This window comes from Gallus gallus, chromosome 8, assembly GCF_016699485.2.
Source record: "Gallus gallus isolate bGalGal1 chromosome 8, bGalGal1.mat.broiler.GRCg7b, whole genome shotgun sequence".
Classification (NCBI taxonomy): domain Eukaryota; kingdom Metazoa; phylum Chordata; class Aves; order Galliformes; family Phasianidae; genus Gallus; species Gallus gallus.
In genome coordinates, this window is record NC_052539.1 from 5,010,972 (window position 1) to 5,028,538 (window position 17,567).

At 37.8% G+C, this 17,567-nt stretch overlaps 1 protein-coding gene and 1 long non-coding RNA gene across 4 annotated transcripts in view; one reads left to right on the forward strand and one right to left on the reverse strand.

Annotated features, from left to right (window-relative positions):
- The window catches only part of KIFAP3 (kinesin associated protein 3), a 62,807-nt gene that overhangs the window by 15,971 nt on the left and 29,269 nt on the right, over positions 1 to 17,567 (forward strand). For 2 of the 3 annotated variants that reach the window (XR_005861934.2, XM_015290438.4), the window contains exons 11-17: positions 8,089 to 8,189; positions 12,457 to 12,565; positions 13,808 to 13,920; positions 14,821 to 14,998; positions 15,199 to 15,324; positions 15,704 to 15,802; positions 16,097 to 16,182. Coding sequence is in view for 2 of the 3 variants with exons in the window: in XM_015290438.4 (XP_015145924.1) it covers positions 8,089 to 8,189; positions 12,457 to 12,565; positions 13,808 to 13,920; positions 14,821 to 14,998; positions 15,199 to 15,324; positions 15,704 to 15,802; positions 16,097 to 16,182 (812 nt within the window). In the remaining variant the exon portion in view is untranslated. The remainder of the gene's footprint in view (positions 1 to 8,088; positions 8,190 to 12,456; positions 12,566 to 13,807; positions 13,921 to 14,820; positions 14,999 to 15,198; positions 15,325 to 15,703; positions 15,803 to 16,096; positions 16,183 to 17,567) is intronic. The other variant, XM_015290439.4, reaches the window with a different exon arrangement.
- LOC124417073 overlaps positions 1,900 to 17,567 on the reverse strand; it is a 47,519-nt gene continuing 31,851 nt past the window's right edge. Inside the window, exons 3-4 of the long non-coding RNA XR_006930818.1 lie at positions 15,042 to 15,124; positions 1,900 to 5,463 (exon numbers count right to left, since the gene is read on the reverse strand). This is a non-coding gene — a long non-coding RNA (uncharacterized LOC124417073). The remainder of the gene's footprint in view (positions 5,464 to 15,041; positions 15,125 to 17,567) is intronic.

Genomic DNA, 17,567 nt, shown 5'->3' on the forward strand with positions numbered 1-17,567 from the left:
GCATTCATCCTTTTGAGCTGCTGGATAGTTCTTAGGGGTATTGAATGTCTATTGTCTTGAAATTTGTTTTTTTAATTCACTTCCCAGTGCAAGCCATGTTTAAAGAACTCAGTATGTTTGGAAGCCAGGCTAAAGTATCTCATCACTGTTACTCAGAATTATGAGCTGCTTTTTAAAATGAAGGTCTCATTGAACATGGAGATTTGTGAGCTGAAAAACAGAGTTGTGGGATACTGCCAGTTAAAATTTCAGCCCAAATGGGACATGGAGTGCAGAAGGGTTCTGCGTGTGTCTGTGTAAGTGTTACGCAGTGCCAGGGTGTTCCACCTCAAAAATGATGAACATCACAGGTTATTTGTTTTCAGTACTGATTACTGTGACTGAAAGAATTGTTTTTATGGGTTTCAATTTCCATTTACCCAAGCAGTGTTTGTTATATGTTGCAGTGAAGAGCCATGTGATCAGTCCCAAGCAGCAAGTGGTATAGTTTTCCTGGGCACAGTATGTACTGAGCCTATGTACTTCATTAATGTGAGCATCCCGATCTATGTCCTTAATTTCTTGGTGTTCCAAGACTTACTGTCAGCATATTGAGAGGTAACAGCCACCTAATTTGTGGTGGAAGTCTGGGAGTTGTGCAATAGCTTATAAACTCCAAAGTAGGTCAAACTTTTCCTGTATTCAAGCTCTTTATTTAAGCTGGAGATAGGGATGGTGAGCAACTTTGTCCATCTGTGATTTATTCTTCACTGAGGAGTCTGCCTTCACTGGATCCACTAACAGAATCGTTGAATTTTATGTTATGATATCTGCTGTTCTACTTTTCTTGCTGGAAACTGCTGAAATTTGTTTGATATTTTTCCACTCCTTAGAAGGTAGGTTTAATGAGCAATCACAGGATTGCCCAACAGTTGTATTTTCGATGGCTTAACAACCAAGTCTTGATAATGGTATGCAGCCAAGGTGTGTTGCACGTTGACTGCTGTTTAAAAACCTAAGAAGTAGTTTGCTCTTTAATTAATGGAGTGCTGTGGGTTTTTTTTAAATGTTCTATTCCTTTTATGAAAGTTTCTTTTAAGAAGGCTTAAAGTAGATGTGTTCTCTTTATGAGTTTGCTTGGCCTTTTCGTAATTAACTTATTATGGAGCTTCACACATCTGCTGGAAAATGGAGCTTCTTATAGGCTACTGCAGTGTTTTTTCTGATTTTAATAGGCCTCGTTTATCCTATAAAGGAACATACGTTTTTTTTACCTGATCAAGTGAGCAAACAATAGGGGTCAGATGTGGCAAAGACCCTAACAGAAAGCACATGTCCAACCATCAGGGTGAGGTAAAGTCATATCGGGATTGCTTGAAGTTATTAATGGCAGTAAAATTTATGCTTCCTCCTGTTTTCCCAATTAAATTGAGAAACCTTTTTTTCCTAAGGTGCCTCTGCAGCAGCTGGTTCCAATACTTGTTGTGTGAATATTGCCTGGGGTGTCTCCATTCCTTTATAGTAGAGGCTGGCTGTAGCACATTAAGTAACAGTTCAACTACAGGGACTGGTCTGTTGGAAAGCAGTAATTATTAAGGGATTTCTTTTAATGGTAGCTTTTTTTTATCATTTGTGGTGAATGTGGCCAAAAGTTTAAAATAAATAAAAATCCAACCCTCTTTAGCATTCAAATTTTTAAATTCATAGTAGATATTCAAATAAAACCAGCATGTCTGACTGTAGGAGAGCGTTGGGTACACAACATGCCTGAGAACTCAGCACTTAGATACTTTAACTATGGATTTAGATGGACGACTTTAGTATGACTAAGGAAAAACTGGCTTCTCATGCTGAGGAATATAAAACTGAAAGTAGAGAGGCTTCAGTATCATTAATATTGCATTTGAAGCAGACGTAAAATCTTAAGTAACTTTTTTTATTTATTTTTAAAGTAAAACTTTCTTAGATCCCTCCCTCACAGTACTGGAAAACTGTTGTAAGTTATCAGTAGGAATGATTGAAATTCACAAAATATAAGTATTTGCTTGCAAGCTTTTAAGCACAGCTATCTAAGACTTTTCTGAATCCTCTAATTTAGTGCTGTTGACTTAGAAACAAAGTATATTTTCATTTTGTAGCCACTATAGGTGGAACATTGCTAATCTGAATACTGAGACTGACTTCACATGAGTGAAAGCTCTTGACTGCGCTATGTTGCTCACCTATAGCTATGTTATTAACTTTTTGTTTCTTTTAACTGAAGCAGATAAGTTTGGGCATCACATAGGAGAAACCAACTTCACAAATGTTGACTGAAAACAGAAATGCTTATAGGTGGCAGCAATTACAGGTCCTCAGTGAAGAGACTGGGGCATGCATCTCAGCTGAGCTTTTTGGAAATCCACAAATATATGGAATTGCAGGGATCCCCTGAGTCTGGATTTCTGCTGTGGAGCTTACAATTCATGACTGCTTAATTAAGTGAATTCTTTTAGTTGTTTCTTTGCATATTGCAAGAGCAATTTAATTCTTATCTGTTCAAATTAAACCTAGTCTTCTATAAAGCTGCTTATATCTGAAAGCTTTACAGGGCACTGCTTGGATGCCTAAAACATTTTACAACACAACTGACCAACTCTAGTTTCTTGGAAAACCTCCATAAGGATAGGGCAGTCTTACTCCTAGAATATAGAATCATTTAGATTGGAAAAGACCCTTAAGATCAGCAAGCCTTAACTATCTAACTTGCACCATCAAGCACACCCACCACTTAACCGTGTCTCTAAGTACCACTGCCACACATTTCTTAAAAACCTCGAGGGACTGAGGATATCACCACTTCCCTGGACAGCACTTTGTCTTCTTTTATAAGTAGCAGTGCTGTAGTGAAGAGTTGACTGTGTACATTTCAATCTGACTGTCCTGTGTGGAGTTCCAGCCAAAGAAATTGAGTTTGGTGCTCCAGATGCGCGGCTTTGTTTTTGTCTATAGCTGTAACATTAATTAACTCTACCTAAATTAGTCATTTATGACTCCTTTGGCTTAGAAATTACTGCTACACTTTTGCCTTTGTTTCCTAGGGAAAAAAATAAGTATATCTATATTTCAGATGTGTGCATGTTCTTAGTTCTTTGAGGCAGGAAAACAGAGAAGAATGTGGATTTTAAGTTAGGCTTGTGGTAGGAAGTCAGTTTCAAACACGATAAAGGTGGTACAAGAAGGGTTATTAGTTGGTAATTAATAACATTATTTACATAGCCTAGTCTTTCTGAGTATGAGCAGATTTGCAAAGTCTTTAAGGTTCTCTTGATAAAATAAACTGATATATCCAATATGATTTATATTTACATATGTAAATCAAACCAATATGTGTCTAAACCACATGTGGAGTGACTTATTCCAAATGTTTCAGTGCTGCATGCAAGGAATACTACTAGGCAGAAGAAAGTTGTGATACCTTTCTATTATGTCTTTTTCCCTCCTTGCTAATTTTAATGCACATGAATAAGCTCCTCTTAAATGTAAATGTAGTTTTCTGATAGCAATGTGAGATGGTATGTAGGTACTCTGTTCAGTTTGCTACATTCCCATCTACTTATATTTCTTATTTGTATAACATTGCAATTTGACTTAAGAGTATCAGAGTTTGAAACTGAAATGAAGATTCGCTCTGCTATTTTAATAGATACCTTCTTTTGAGTTCTGGTTTTGATTTAGTGTAGTTAATGTTTTGCATGTGAGTTGAACAGGGCATACATCACATCTAATATTGGTACATTGATGAGTCCATTAGAAATGATGGCTACTTGAATTACTGATACTCTTACATTTGAATAATTTAGCCCATAATTTATATTCTCATTGTTACATTAGCATTTGAAAGTTGAATGCTGCTGCTGAAACTCAGATTGTCGTTTCAGTTTTACAGCTTCAGGGTTTCTCTTCTGTTATTGTGGAGCTAATGGATGATCTTTTATTTTAAGCTCACAAACTCAACTGCAACACAGGACCAGATCTTGTTATCAAGAAATCACTTCTTCAGCTTCAGCTACTGGTACCATTCGTTCTTTAACCTGAGTAAGAGCTAAACGTAGAATTCAGGCACCGGTCTGCAGATCTGGCACATGGCTTCTTATTAATGTTCAAAGGCTAAAAATCTGAGGCCATTTTGAACTCAGAACCCATCGTGTATTTATTTCCCTCTCTAATTTGCAGAAAACTAGTTGTGAAAACAGCCCGAGGGACCTGATATTTTTCCATCCCAGCTGCTCCAGCTGAACTACAGCTGCAAAAAAAAAAAAATCTAAGTATTGTTTCTATAAACTGTTGAGTGTATTTTATAACACAATAATTCCCACAAAATCAGTAACTGCAGTTAATGACCGGTTTGTTAAGGCATTAACTGCACTCAGCTGGGAATGACCAATTTCTCTGGAATGGCTGTATAAGAACTAAGGATAATTCAGTAACACTTTCAAATAATTATTTGGTTAATTAATGGTAAATTCTTTTGGAAATCCTATCAAAGTACTTGTGACCCTTATATTTAATATCCAATGAGTTCATCATGATTCATGTTTTATTTATTACCAGAAGTATCCATAATGACTAGACTGTTATTTTCCAGGGCTGCCCTCGCTGCTTTAGGCCATTTGGCTATTCCACCTTCAGTGCTTGATGCTCAAAACTGCTTGCATTTGTAGGCCACAACTTTCTGGCACCCCACCAAAACTTTGGTGATTTTTATGAACGCATTTGGCAGAGCCTTTTTTCCTCCCTTGCTTTTTCTGGTTAGGAGAATAATTGGTGCCTACTGTCCCAAGCCATCGGGAAGTCTTTCTTACAATGTCTGCTTTTTCATTTGTGACCGCTACGGAAGGCCACACATAGCAGAAAAGGTATTGCTCCCATGTTTTGGAAGGCTGTTCTTTGGTCAGGTACTGGGCAGGTTTCTCCAAACAGTGACTGACTTAAAGCTTTATTTATCATTGTTTAGGTGAATATAAAACATAACAGGAAACAAAGGGTGATTTTTGGCACTTGCATATTCAAATAATAATCAGTGTCTGCAAGCTCACTGTTTTGAGAATGAGGTCCCTATGTAACAGGATGGCACTTGGCTCACTGGTGGATTTGTTTCAGACTGTTATTTCTTAAGGTAATACGTAGCGTTCATAGCACTGGAGCTGTTGAATCTCTTCTCTACTGAGGTATAGACATAGTAATTGTCCACGGTTTCCAATCAACTTTCCAGTAGGCTGTATGCTTTCTGGTTGAGCATGGGATTAACAGTTGCATTAAATCATGCTGGCTGTGCTAAAGAACATTCACCTCCTCCTGAAGCATCTGATGGTTTGGATTAGGAATTGCCACTGTTCTGCAAGAGGACTGATGAAAGTGAGAAGATCGTGCTTCTTCTCCACCAAAGTTCTTTCATAAGGAAAGTGAGACAGAAGCTTCTGGAAACTGGTCTGAAATTCTGCTCTGAGAGATTAAAAGGGAAATGAAAATTAAAGAAAATGCATATACCGTTAAATCCTTAAAAGCTGGTTTAGCTGCACCCTGTTTTCTTTTCACTTCAGATCTGAGGTTTATTCTCATCCCCAAGTTAGGAGAATCCAGGTGTCTTTTTCTTCCTACGTATTCACAACTGAAGAGTACTTCCTTACTGTGCCTGTGAGTGCCCCCAAACCCTCTCCATTCCGTTAGCTGCCTGTGGGACAATGGCATTCAGGGATGATGGGTCAGTCTACTGTGGAGCAAGAAACAATTTAAATTCAACTCTTCTTTTTTTAAATTATGACTGTCTTTGCCTTTTTTGTGTCATGAAATCTGTCATATGGAACACCCTTTGGGAGAATGATTTAAGTGCTGGTGAGTGAGTTTGTTCGGATAAAATGGTTTAAGTTTTAGGTGTTTTTCACACTTCAGGTGAGTGTGTAGGTCTCTTTCATTATTTTTGGAAGTCTAGAAACAGGCAGTGGTGTCACTGATACCAAGGATATTCTGTGGGCATCAGAAATGATAGTGCAACGTGCTGGACTTCTGAAAAAAGGGGGGAGAAGGATGTAAAGAGTGTCTTCCCCCAAAACATGGAAGGCTTTGGCTGTTACAGTAGCTGTCTTAGTTGAAAGCAAGTTACCGGTGTTACCAAATACTGGGAATTAAACTATGGATGCTACCGTATGTAAGGCTTTATCTTAGCACAAATGTGATCTGCAAAAATAAGGTGGGGGAAAAGTACCATCAAAAAGAGAGGTTAAACATTCTTGTTGACTGCCTTGCCAGTTCATACCTGCTAAAAACCTGTCTCAGTGTCTCTCTGTTTTCCAAGTTACTGTTCTGGGTAGCCAATTTTCTGACATTTTTACCAGTTTGCCTTTTAGTTCACATAGTGTTTCCTGCATTACCCAGCAAAGTGCAATTGTAATCTGAGTCTTAAATTTGGAACTTGATGTTTGAGTTTTAAATGGAGGCATGGGAAGAAGTGTTAAGAGCAGTGTAAACAGCTATTTTTCCTTTGCTTTTTCCTATGAAATTCGTGGGCGTAATTTACTCTTTACATTTCTACATTTGCTTATGAGAAGCCTTTAGCTGTGCATATAGTAAAGCGTGGGGTTTCCTTTTCCATGGAATTGTTGGATTTATGGTGTCACTACAAATGAATAGGGAGACAAGGGAACAAGGGAGACTAGTCACCAGAGAAGTACAGAAGAGTAAACACTTTGTTCTGATTGCTTCAAACAGTATTCGTATGCCTTTTTATTATTTGCATTTTTCTTTTAGATCATAGTCTCAGCAGCTTTCCAAGTTGGTCCTTTATGTTTTCTCTAGATGTTAAGTGCATAGAAGGTTGAGATACAAGTCAGGTTTTGGTGATGTGTTTTTCAAAGCAGGTAAAATGCCGGGAGGGACTGAAAAGTCAGCTGTGCTTTTAGATTTGGCATGGGAAAGAACACTGTTGTATAACAACTGCCAGAAGGGTTTCGTGATTGTTTTTTTCTTCTTGCTAATTAAATTTTCTAAAAAGACACAAACGTGCATTCTCAAGATAAAGGCATCGTGTTATTGCTGCTTAAAGGAAATTGAGGTTTCCAGGGATGTATGGAGAAGGAAAATGATTAACTGGGTTGGTTGCTGTTTGAGATCTCGATGCTTTGCCAAAACATTAGGGAGATGTTCTAACTTAGCTGAAGCTAAGATAGGAGGTAAGGTATTTCTGGTCAGCTGCATCAGAACTGTGAAATAATTCTGAGTTGAAGACTTGATTGCAAACTGGCCTAACCAGTATAAATATTCAGTTGAGTGTGTTATCCCGTAGATAGCCAGTGTCCTGCTAAAGTGGGGCTAGAGGAGAGCTCAAGAGAGTGCTCCGTCCAACTTTCAGCAGAGTCAGGATCAAACGCATCAGCCTTGTTCTTAACAAGCATTCTTAGGTTTGTCTAAGCTGTTTTGATAGAATCCTGGTGTTGAATAGTTCACTACCTTCTTGTGTTAGTTGCTATGTTTTTTCTTTAGAACCTTTGCTTGGGGAGTACTAATGTGCAAATCTGCTGTTTTCTCTTAAATGTATGGAACACAAAACATACCCACAGTTTAAGGCAGTAAGGCAATCAGTGTGTGATTTACTTGAAAGGCACTGGATTCCTTCTATAACACTTTCTAGAGGAGTAGTTCTTCTTTCTCTGACATTGCATTCCTTGGTATTTCGCTTTGAAGCAACCTTGTTGTTTCAACAGGAATATCCACAGCTAAATCAGTGTTATACTTAGTATTTAATTTCCTGCCTGGAATCTGATGGAGGCTTTCTCTGGATGGCCCATCATTATCAAGTGTTTCTTTCAGAAAATGTATTCCTTCAAAAGTGGAACTAAGGAAATGTTTTGAGGTGCTGGGAAGAGTTGGCATTGCCTTAATTCCCTCGTCACACAAATATGTTGTTCATTCTGACATGTCAGTTAGGACTCTTTCACTAATGTTGAATTAATTCTTATTTTAAATGCTCTTTCCCTTAACTAGGATCATTGTGCTTTTCATTTTTTTCCTCTTTTAAATGTTAGCGATACCTAAAACACAAACCTTTTTCATTTGGATTTTTTTTCCTTTTAGCAAATGAAAACTACAAGCAAGTAGCTATGTGTATTCTATATCACATAAGCATGGATGATCGTTTCAAGTCGATGTTTGCATATACAGACTGTATCCCACAGGTATGTACATCCATATATGATGAGGTGGCAAGATGTGTCTGTCCACGTGCGTATCTTTTCCTCACTGATAGCAGAGCTCACACTGACACCCACAGGTGAGAATGGGAACAGGCAGGATGCTGCTGAGTCAGTAGTGAGCATCCCACTCGTTGGGCAGTCTGACTATTCATGCTGTGTTTTGATGGTCCTCAGAAAACAGATAGGTGACACGTTATTTGTCAGTACTGCTGACTATAGAGCTACACTGATTACTTAGTAAACAATACATACGACCTGATGAATTTCTAGGGAAGATTGAAAATGCTTGAAAGAAATGAGAAGTTGTGCACAGTAGATCCATAGGGAACCTCATGGAAAGTATTTCCTTTACTTTTTCAGAAGGCATTCTTTTCTGATCCCATTGGGTATCAAAATTTCAGCGTCTTCAGTGTTACAGGATATGAACTGGAAAGCTGCCAAGCAATGTTACGTTGCCACACAACAATTCCTTTCCAACTGCAAATGTACAAAAAGCTGTAGAGGGCTCTTCACTTATCTGTCAGATTAGAGTTTTTTTTCATAACTCTTTGTCTTTAGCAATATTCCCTCCCCCCACACAGGCATAATTTCATGTTTTTGGGTTTTTTTGTGTGTGTGTGTTTCTTTTGGTGTTGGGTTATGGTGTATTTGGTTGTTGTTTTTAAACAAACACTGAATCCTTTCTTGCCAAACTCCTTCCCAGTCCTGGTGAGGCTTGGAGCTGAGAAAGCTTGACTTATGTAAATGTAGAAAGCTCTCTGGTAGCCTTTGCAGAATTGCACCACAGAATCTTTTTTCCTATCAAACATGTTTTTAACATCAAGTGCATTTAGAATAGGAAGTTAACATGGCAAATTTTCAGGATGTTTCTGGTCATTTCACAACAAGAATGGTGATATTTTTCCAAATAGAGGAGGATTTTGGAGAAAAGGGAGAACTGGTGGGAATAGCTGGTGTGTGTTACCAAATCCTCTTGCAAGCATCATCCTGATTTCTTTTTCTGCCCAAGAAGCAACTTTGCTATGACATCTGCATGATATGAGGGACCTGTTTTTATTTTTTTTTCTGAATTCACATGCTGTGTTTCAATGTTTGCTTATTTCATGCTTGCAGAAAACCTCGTCCTGCACCTTAAATCCCCACTTCCGAACGTAAAGAACAGGGAATGGTGGAACAGGGAATGAGCTCACAGACTTCATTAGACTTTGGATAAAGCTACAAAATTTGAAAGATTTCTGTTGCTGTTGATTCTTTAGTGCTTGGTGTAATTACACACAGATCACATCTGCAGACTGTTCAAAAAGGACCAGCTGGACAGTCACAAGTTTTGCTGGTGAAAGCTAAAAATTAGGACAAATATTAACAAAAACAAGCACTAGAAACAAGGGGAAATCAGTATGGCATCAAGAGAAGAAAACAATCTTTTAAAAAGCTCCCTGTCATCTGATTCTATGCTGGAAAACTGAATTATCTTCTTAGTAACAGTGCGTGCCCTTCTGTGGGTTTGTTTCCTTTTGAGGAAAGGTGCACGTCCAAACTGGCAAATACTCAGTATCAAATGTGTAGCTGTTGTGGAAAGCAATTGGGAAATCCATCCCCTGTTGTTGTTCTGTACATGTGAGTGCCTGACGGGTTTGCGTGTGCTGTCCCAAGCAAACATCCACGCAGATTGTAGGAGTTAGTGGGTGCTATTCTAGTAACAGTTAAAAGTGAGTATTAACAGTTCATTCTTGTTTAGACCTCAGCAATGCGTGTTTTGTTTAAATAGGTGCAAATGCCATCCAGATGCTTATAAAAGCATTTATTGGTAATAACCTGGCCAATCAAAGGGCATGGTTAGGCAGTGATGTCATGGTGATATTTAATATTGTACCGCAGAGCGGTGCGCAAGGTTCTCTGCAGCTACCCACATGTTTTCCACCACGGTTGTCCTGTTTGGCCCCTCTTTGATCTATAAGCTTCTTTTCAGCTTAATGCTGGTAAACGTCCTCTCTTGACAGCACCCTTTGCTCCTGTCCGCCATTATCTGCTGAAGTTCAGAAACCAGAGCATCACTTCAAACAGCAGAGTTAGGGAGTAGCCGGTCAGAAAAGATTCCTGAGGCATGCAGTTCTGGCATAATCATTCAAAGATGTTTGAGCTGGGCTCGGGGAGGGGGTTGGACAGAGGTGTATGTGAGCAGAGAGCTGTGGGGGTTGGCCTCTGGTCACTGGTAAATAAGTGAAGGCAGGTGCCAGAGAGTCTAGACACAGTGATTTCAGTCCTGGTCTGTGGTATCTGATACTCAATATGGGACTTGTCTGATTGAACACTACTGCCTCTTCATTGCACATGCTGCAGTCTTTTTACTGCCTTCCTGTTAAATCAGTAAAAGATGACAATGGACATAGTAAAAGCAGAACAAATTTAATTTTAATATTTCCTATTTGGCAGCAATTACTCCTCCTTTTGAAGTGGCACAAGAAGCAATCAAATTAAATGAAGACATAATGGGAAACATGGAGCTCGTACTAAACTATTATTTTAAAATTTGAACGACTTTAATTGAAACTGGATATATTTTTCCTCTTTATGGAGAAGTAGCTCAGTAATTAACAGTATAATTCCTTCTTGTTAAACATCTAATTTCCACAGATTTTGTATTGTGTGCGTAATGAGAATGTTTCCCTTCAAATTACTCGAAGGGTTTTAAAAAATCTCTTTTTAAAGGTTTTGTAACAGAATAGTCGCAGGGGGTGGTTTTGGAATACTCATGTTCCACTTGTTAAGTGGCAACTTTCTTCTCTGGTTAATTCACTCTTGTGTGACTGTCAGGCTTACAAATTTAATAAAGTGGAGGTTTATAAGTTCTTAAAAGAACCTGGGGAAATCTGAGTCAACTTCTTTTAAGAGATGGAGGAAGAAATCATTGATGGCTTTTAAATCAGTACATGAAAGTCCCAGGAAAAAAGAGATTAGTAATTGTTGAAACATAAATATGTGTGGCTTTGTTTGGGGTCCGTTTGGGATGACAGCATGCTATCTGGTAAGAGATAAACCTATGATGTGCTGCATTAAAATACTTCGAAGTGAAATTCCTGCAATCCCGTTGTTCCCAATTTTATATTTTTTCCCCTTTAAATGAGTTATTTACTCACTTTCTTTAATGTATTACAAACCGTATTGCCACCAGGGGGCAAGCATGCAGATACCTAATGTTTACTTGCAGCTTTTTCCTTCCCGTGCCTATTTGAGATAAGCTGAGCTCAATATAATGTATTTTCTGTCCCACTTATCTTTAGGTTCAGTTGTTTCTACTTGCAGTAATCTCAGTGTTGTCATCACACTGCTGTGCATTGCAAACTTGCCATGTCTTATAGCAGAGCAGGCTTTAGCAGCAAGTAGGGGGATGTCCTGCAGCCCCGTGGTGGGGAAGCAGTGCAACTTGTCTGCTTCAACTGGAAACAAAGAAGGGAAACAGATGTATTTGAGTCATGCTCATGTATTCAGTGTGCCATTTCAAAAAAACATTCTTAGGGAACAGAATGAGATGAGATAGCCTGAGATGTAATGGGCAATACAGGCACCAGATGTGTATGTAATGGTAATGTAAAGGTTATTTGCCTGAGGAATCTGGGAATTTCAATCTGAACAGGGTTGTAGGTGATTATCTATTTACATCAACTCAGGTTGTTGCCTGCTATTACAAAAAAAAAAAAAAAACCCAACAAAACCATGATTGCTAATGAGAGGTTTTTGGTATACAGCAGTGTTCTGCTATAGCAATGAAAGCTGCAGAGGTGCAGTGTGTTGCTGCAGATACAACACGGGTAAATTTCCTACAGGCAGAATAATCTGAAAGCAAAATAGCAGTAGATTATTCTGCAATTACTCAGTCTGTTTACAGAATCCATGATTTTATTAAACATCCGGGTGGTATCCTCATTTTCTGGAGAATTAACTTCTATTTTGTATCTTATCTACCTGAATGTTAAAATAAACAAATTATTCACTCACAAGTTTAAACATCAGAAAACTAAAGAACTCAGTGGTAGCCATAAAATAACTTACAGGGTGATGAGTGACTGCCACCTTTGGCACTCTATGAACTGTTATCCCCAGACAACAGAACCAGACATCCCATGCATTTGGCTTCTGTATCTTTACTGTGCCTATGGAAATGCTGAATTCTTAAATATGACAGTTGACATAACAGTGCTCTTTGCTTTGGAAAAATTAATGACTTAATCGTGTTTGTGTTTCTTGGCAGCTGATGAAAATGCTCTTTGAGTGTCCTGATGAGAGAGTTGACCTGGAGCTTATTTCTTTCTGTATTAACCTTGCTGCTAACAAAAGAAATGTGCAACTTATCTGTGAAGGTGAACATACTGAGATTTTACTGTTTTGGGGGGGATGACAAGATTCTGATAATATAAACAACTCATACTTATTTCTGTATATACGTTTATATATGTGTGTATTTAAAAATAAATACATGCACCTGCTTAGGGTGAGATTGCAAATATATGACTATATCCTCCTCAGTGTTGGTCTGGATGGCACTGTCACTGAGTAGCCACTCGTGCCCACATCTCTCATACAGTTCTATAAAATACACAGGTGACGTTACTTTAGGAAACTATGGTTGTAGGAAGAGATCAAGCTTTTGTTCAGCCTGATACCTAAAACCCACTTCAGCTAACTGGGGTTTCACCTACCAGTATGAAATTAATAGCACAGTGATGTTTAATTGCATCTTTCCATTCTTTTTTTTTCTAGTTGAGCATCTCTGGCATTCTAGTATATTGTTCAGTGGTATGGATGTCTGCATTTTGTTCAGTAGCTCTCTAAATTGCTCTTTAAGTTCCACTGTTTGCATTGTAGCAGCTTTGAGTGGCACACTGCTATTTAGTAGCTCTAATTTTCATTTGTGCCCAGGATTTTCACTATGGACAACTGTAATACATTTCTAGACTTTAAAAGGGGAAAATGCAATCAATTGATTTTTATGAACAGCACTTTAAAGTTCTCCGCATAAAAGAGAGATCTCTGTAAAAGAAGGATAAAGGAGATCCAATTTAAATTAAAGATGGAAAAACAGAATTCAAGCCAGTAACAGTTACAGGCAAGGTGATCTTTTGGAAATGTGACTGTAACAGTGCAGCTTGCCCTGTGCTATCAGATCTGTATGTCTATATGTATATTCCCATATTATGTGTCTATTAGATAGTCTTGTAAAAGTGATGGTGTATTTTAGGGTGGAGAGAGTGATTCCTGACCTGGTACCAACAGCTGTGCTCCACTCACAATAGGATAATGATTCAGATCTAGAACCTCTCTTGATCTGAAGAAGTGACTGAGCACACCTGAAGCACTTAGTTATTTTTCTGACAGAAAGTCAGATGTCTCACCAGTACATATTGTTTGTTGTTTTAGAGAAGCTATAGAACTTGTGCAGAGCAGTTCTATCTCTTCAGCTTGCGAGTAGAAATAATTCCTATCCAGATTCTTCATTTCTTCCTTTTGAATTTTAAAGTTGGTTTTTTTTGCTGTTCTTTTCCTTTGGGCCAGTATATTTCTCACTTGAATTTAAAGGGTTTGCTGAGTGTTTTTCTTTTCAGGAAATGGTTTGAAAATGCTCATGAAAAGAGCGTTGAAATTTAAGGACCCATTGTTAATGAAGATGATCAGGAATATTTCACAACACGATGGGCCTACTAAAAATCTGTTTATTGTAAGTACTGTCTGTTGCCTAATGTGATCTCTGATTCTTCCTGCTGGAAAAGCTTGGCTGCTGTAGTTTTCCTTTACAGGTGTCATGGGTTGGTGAGTATTTATATTTTATTTTAGGAGGATCCCTCACTATAGAGAAAATGAACAGATCTTAAGCTGTATCCAATAAAACCCTGTTCCAAAACGAACAACAAGTAGAACAAACTTCTGCTAGTGTGTATAGTGTGTGTGTGTGTGTGTATATATATATATATAAAATATGTAAAAAACATAATAACAATTATGTTATCCTGTATCTGTATCTTTGCTTTTATAGCTAGGTTAATAGGTTTGTTATATAGGCTAATTGGTTTGTGTTGATATTCTAGATGCTGAAATGAAAATGGAGGGGGGGAGAGCGAACGACATAACATCCTAAATATGTAAATAAAATGTACAATTGAAGTAAGAATTTAATATTAAATTGTGTGAAAACAGTATGGAATTAGTAAGTAAAATTCTTGACTCTCCTGTACTTGAAAACCTTGTAGCCATTTTTCAAAATCTTTAAGGAAGGTGACTTCACTGCTGTCACTAACAAAGTATGGTATTCACTTTCTTCATTCTTTTATGCTCCTAAAGCTTTCTGAAACTTTGTTAGTGTACACAGTAGTAGCTTCTTCTGGAACATGTGAATAAATGATTCATATCCCTTAAGTGTGAAAGACTGAGAGGAAGAATCTGAAATACTTAAGTCATTTTTGAACTGCAAATGAAACAGCCATATATTAGCCTTAGTTTCAGGGGAAGAGTCTCTTTTAGCATTTGAGAACTCGTTTTGATTTGACCGGGTTGTGAGTCCTTCAGAACCCCAGATTGTTTGTTCCTAATGCTTGTTATCCTTCTGATGTGTTTTTGTTAGGATTATGTTGGTGATTTGGCAGCTCAAATATCAAATGATGAAGAGGAAGAATTTGTGATTGAATGCCTGGGAACGCTTGCAAACTTGACCCTACCAGATCTGGATTGGGAGCTTGTGCTGAAAGAGTACAAACTCGTTCCATACCTCAAGGATAAGCTGAAACCAGGTCTGTACAAAGGTCGGTTAGTCTTTCAAAGCGGTGTGTCTCAAAGAGTACTTACAGACTGTCCTTTCAGAGTAGAGTCTGTCTACTTCTAACTTGTGGTGGTTTGAGGAAAAGCAGCACTGAAAAGCAGAAATGCACCTACAAATAAAAATACAACTGGTAAAAGATTAAGAATTTCTAAGAGGCAATGCTTTGTGTCTTCTGACTTCCAGGTTCTGCAGAAGATGACCTTGTTTTAGAAGTGGTGATAATGATTGGAACTGTTTCTATGGATGACTCTTGTGCTGCTCTGCTGGCCAAATCTGGAATCATTCCTGCCCTCATTGAGCTTTTAAATGGTATTTTGCCTTGTCTTTTATAGACATTTAGCTGCTATAGCTGTGTTGTAACCAAATGCTCTGTTCTCGTTCTCTTGCAAGATAAGGCTGTGGTTTTTGTATATGGAAGGAGAAGCGATTACTCTAATACTGATAAATACTGAACTAGTGGTTTAATAGATTTGAGGTTTTTATACCTTCACAGTTGGTGCTGCAATCTGATCTTTCTACTTGATTGCAACAGGGAAGGAAACACTCTTCTATTTTACTGTCAGGGGTTGGATTTTCATGCATACCACTGAACTGTCTAGCTGACAGTGTAAGAGCTGGGCTTTTTCTAAGCATCAAGAGCATCTAAATGTGAGATCTTAAATTATGTATTTTCTTTTCTCCCTCACAGCTCAGCAGGAAGATGATGAGTTTGTCTGCCAGATCATCTATGTTTTTTATCAGATGGTCTTCCACCAAGCCACCAGAGATGTCATTATCAAAGAAACTCGTATCTTTTTAATGATCAAACATACAGAATTACTGTTGTTAATTTGCTATTGCTGATATTTGGCCCATAAATCTCTTGGTTTCAGAGGTCTTTGTAAATTGTTTATTTCAGCTGAAGGAAAAATGTAGAATGGAGTGCAAGATGAATAGTACAGACTCAGATTTGGTTTGCTTCGGGGGTGATTCACATGTGATAGAAAATTCCTCACTGTGGTTCTTAAAGAAGTTTGCAACTGGAGGAAGATAGGGCTGTGCAAAGAAACCCTAGCTTTTATCCTTAACTGTTTCTTTCCAGAGGCTCCAGCATATCTTATAGACCTGATGCATGATAAAAATGCTGAGATACGCAAAGTTTGTGACAACACTCTGGACATTATAGCGGTAGGTCTGATTTTTCTCATCTGTCCTTCAAGAGCATCTTTCCGTGACATAACTTTGAAATAATAACTGGATAGCAATTTGTTCATACTTACAAACTGAATACATTTTCCATGTGCAGTCACGTAAGTAAAAGCTGAAGTTACACAGGGTAATAATAATTATCCAAGGTGGTGAAGTAAACTTCCAGAAAGCACATATATACTTTGAACATTCATAACAGTTAACAATACACTGTGAACGCTTTCAAGGAATGCTTTTTCTAACCTAAATAAAAATAAAATTAATCACAGTGCATAAGCATGTCAAGCTTTCAGAATGTCGTAGTTCTCCAAACAAATGGCTCCTGTTACCCAGCAGCTTTTATTCAGCTTTTACTACAATGCCTGATGCCAGTATTTTTTTTTTTCAAAAAGAAAACATGGGAGGCAGTTCTAAAGCTGGCTGTTTTCTGCTGGGGGAGCAGGCAGTATAATAGTGAACTTTTTAATATTGTCTCAACTCTACGATAGGTTTCATTTCAGCTTCATGGCTTAGTTTGTCTAATTATCCATTGATCGGTAGAAACTTTTGGGGCAGCTGTTTTATTTTAAACTGTTAACTTGAGAGGAAAAGAAGAATATTGAACTTAGAATTAAAGCACTGTTGCTTTATTGACTCTTATAACATATGTAGTAAATGTAGTCTACTTCTAAGTATCTCTGTCTCTAGAAGCTTTCACATTTCCTGTGGCATTCTTCACAATGCTTTTACCTTAGTGATGTAGATTTCATGTAAAAGTTGCATTTCACTGTTAAAAGCCCTGGATCGTTTAATCCAGTTAACTTCTGTTGACAAGAAGAAATTCTGGCATTTTGTAGTCTTCTAGAATTATATAGGATATACACCTTTTGTATGTAGAGCAGCTGCTGTGAAATTAAATCTTACAAAGAGAACTTGACTGTGAGTCAAGAGTAATATCAAAATATTGGACTACGTTAATGCTTTTGCTATCAGCTACTTCGTTTCTTCCTCTGTGGAATTATGCATATTGCAGCTTGTTCTCTGTAAGGTTTAATAATCTTCTGAAGTAAGAAGTAAAATGACAACACTTTCTGTATTGGAATTCTTTTTGTCTCTCTGCTTTACTTCATAAAGATATAGGATGACAATTGTGCCTCACTTATCAGTAGCAGTTAACGTTCATTAAAAGCAAGATTTCAACTAAGATGCATTAGTACTTATTTCTGAGCGGTATTACCAGGATCAGTCACTTCCAGAGACCTCTCCAGGGGAAATGGTAGAAAGAGTTTATCCATTGGATGAAGCTGGACATTTATCAATGTTTCAAACACCTTTTTTTTTTTTCTTTCCCCTCCTTAGGGCGAGTGCAGTTTCCAGGTGTCTTA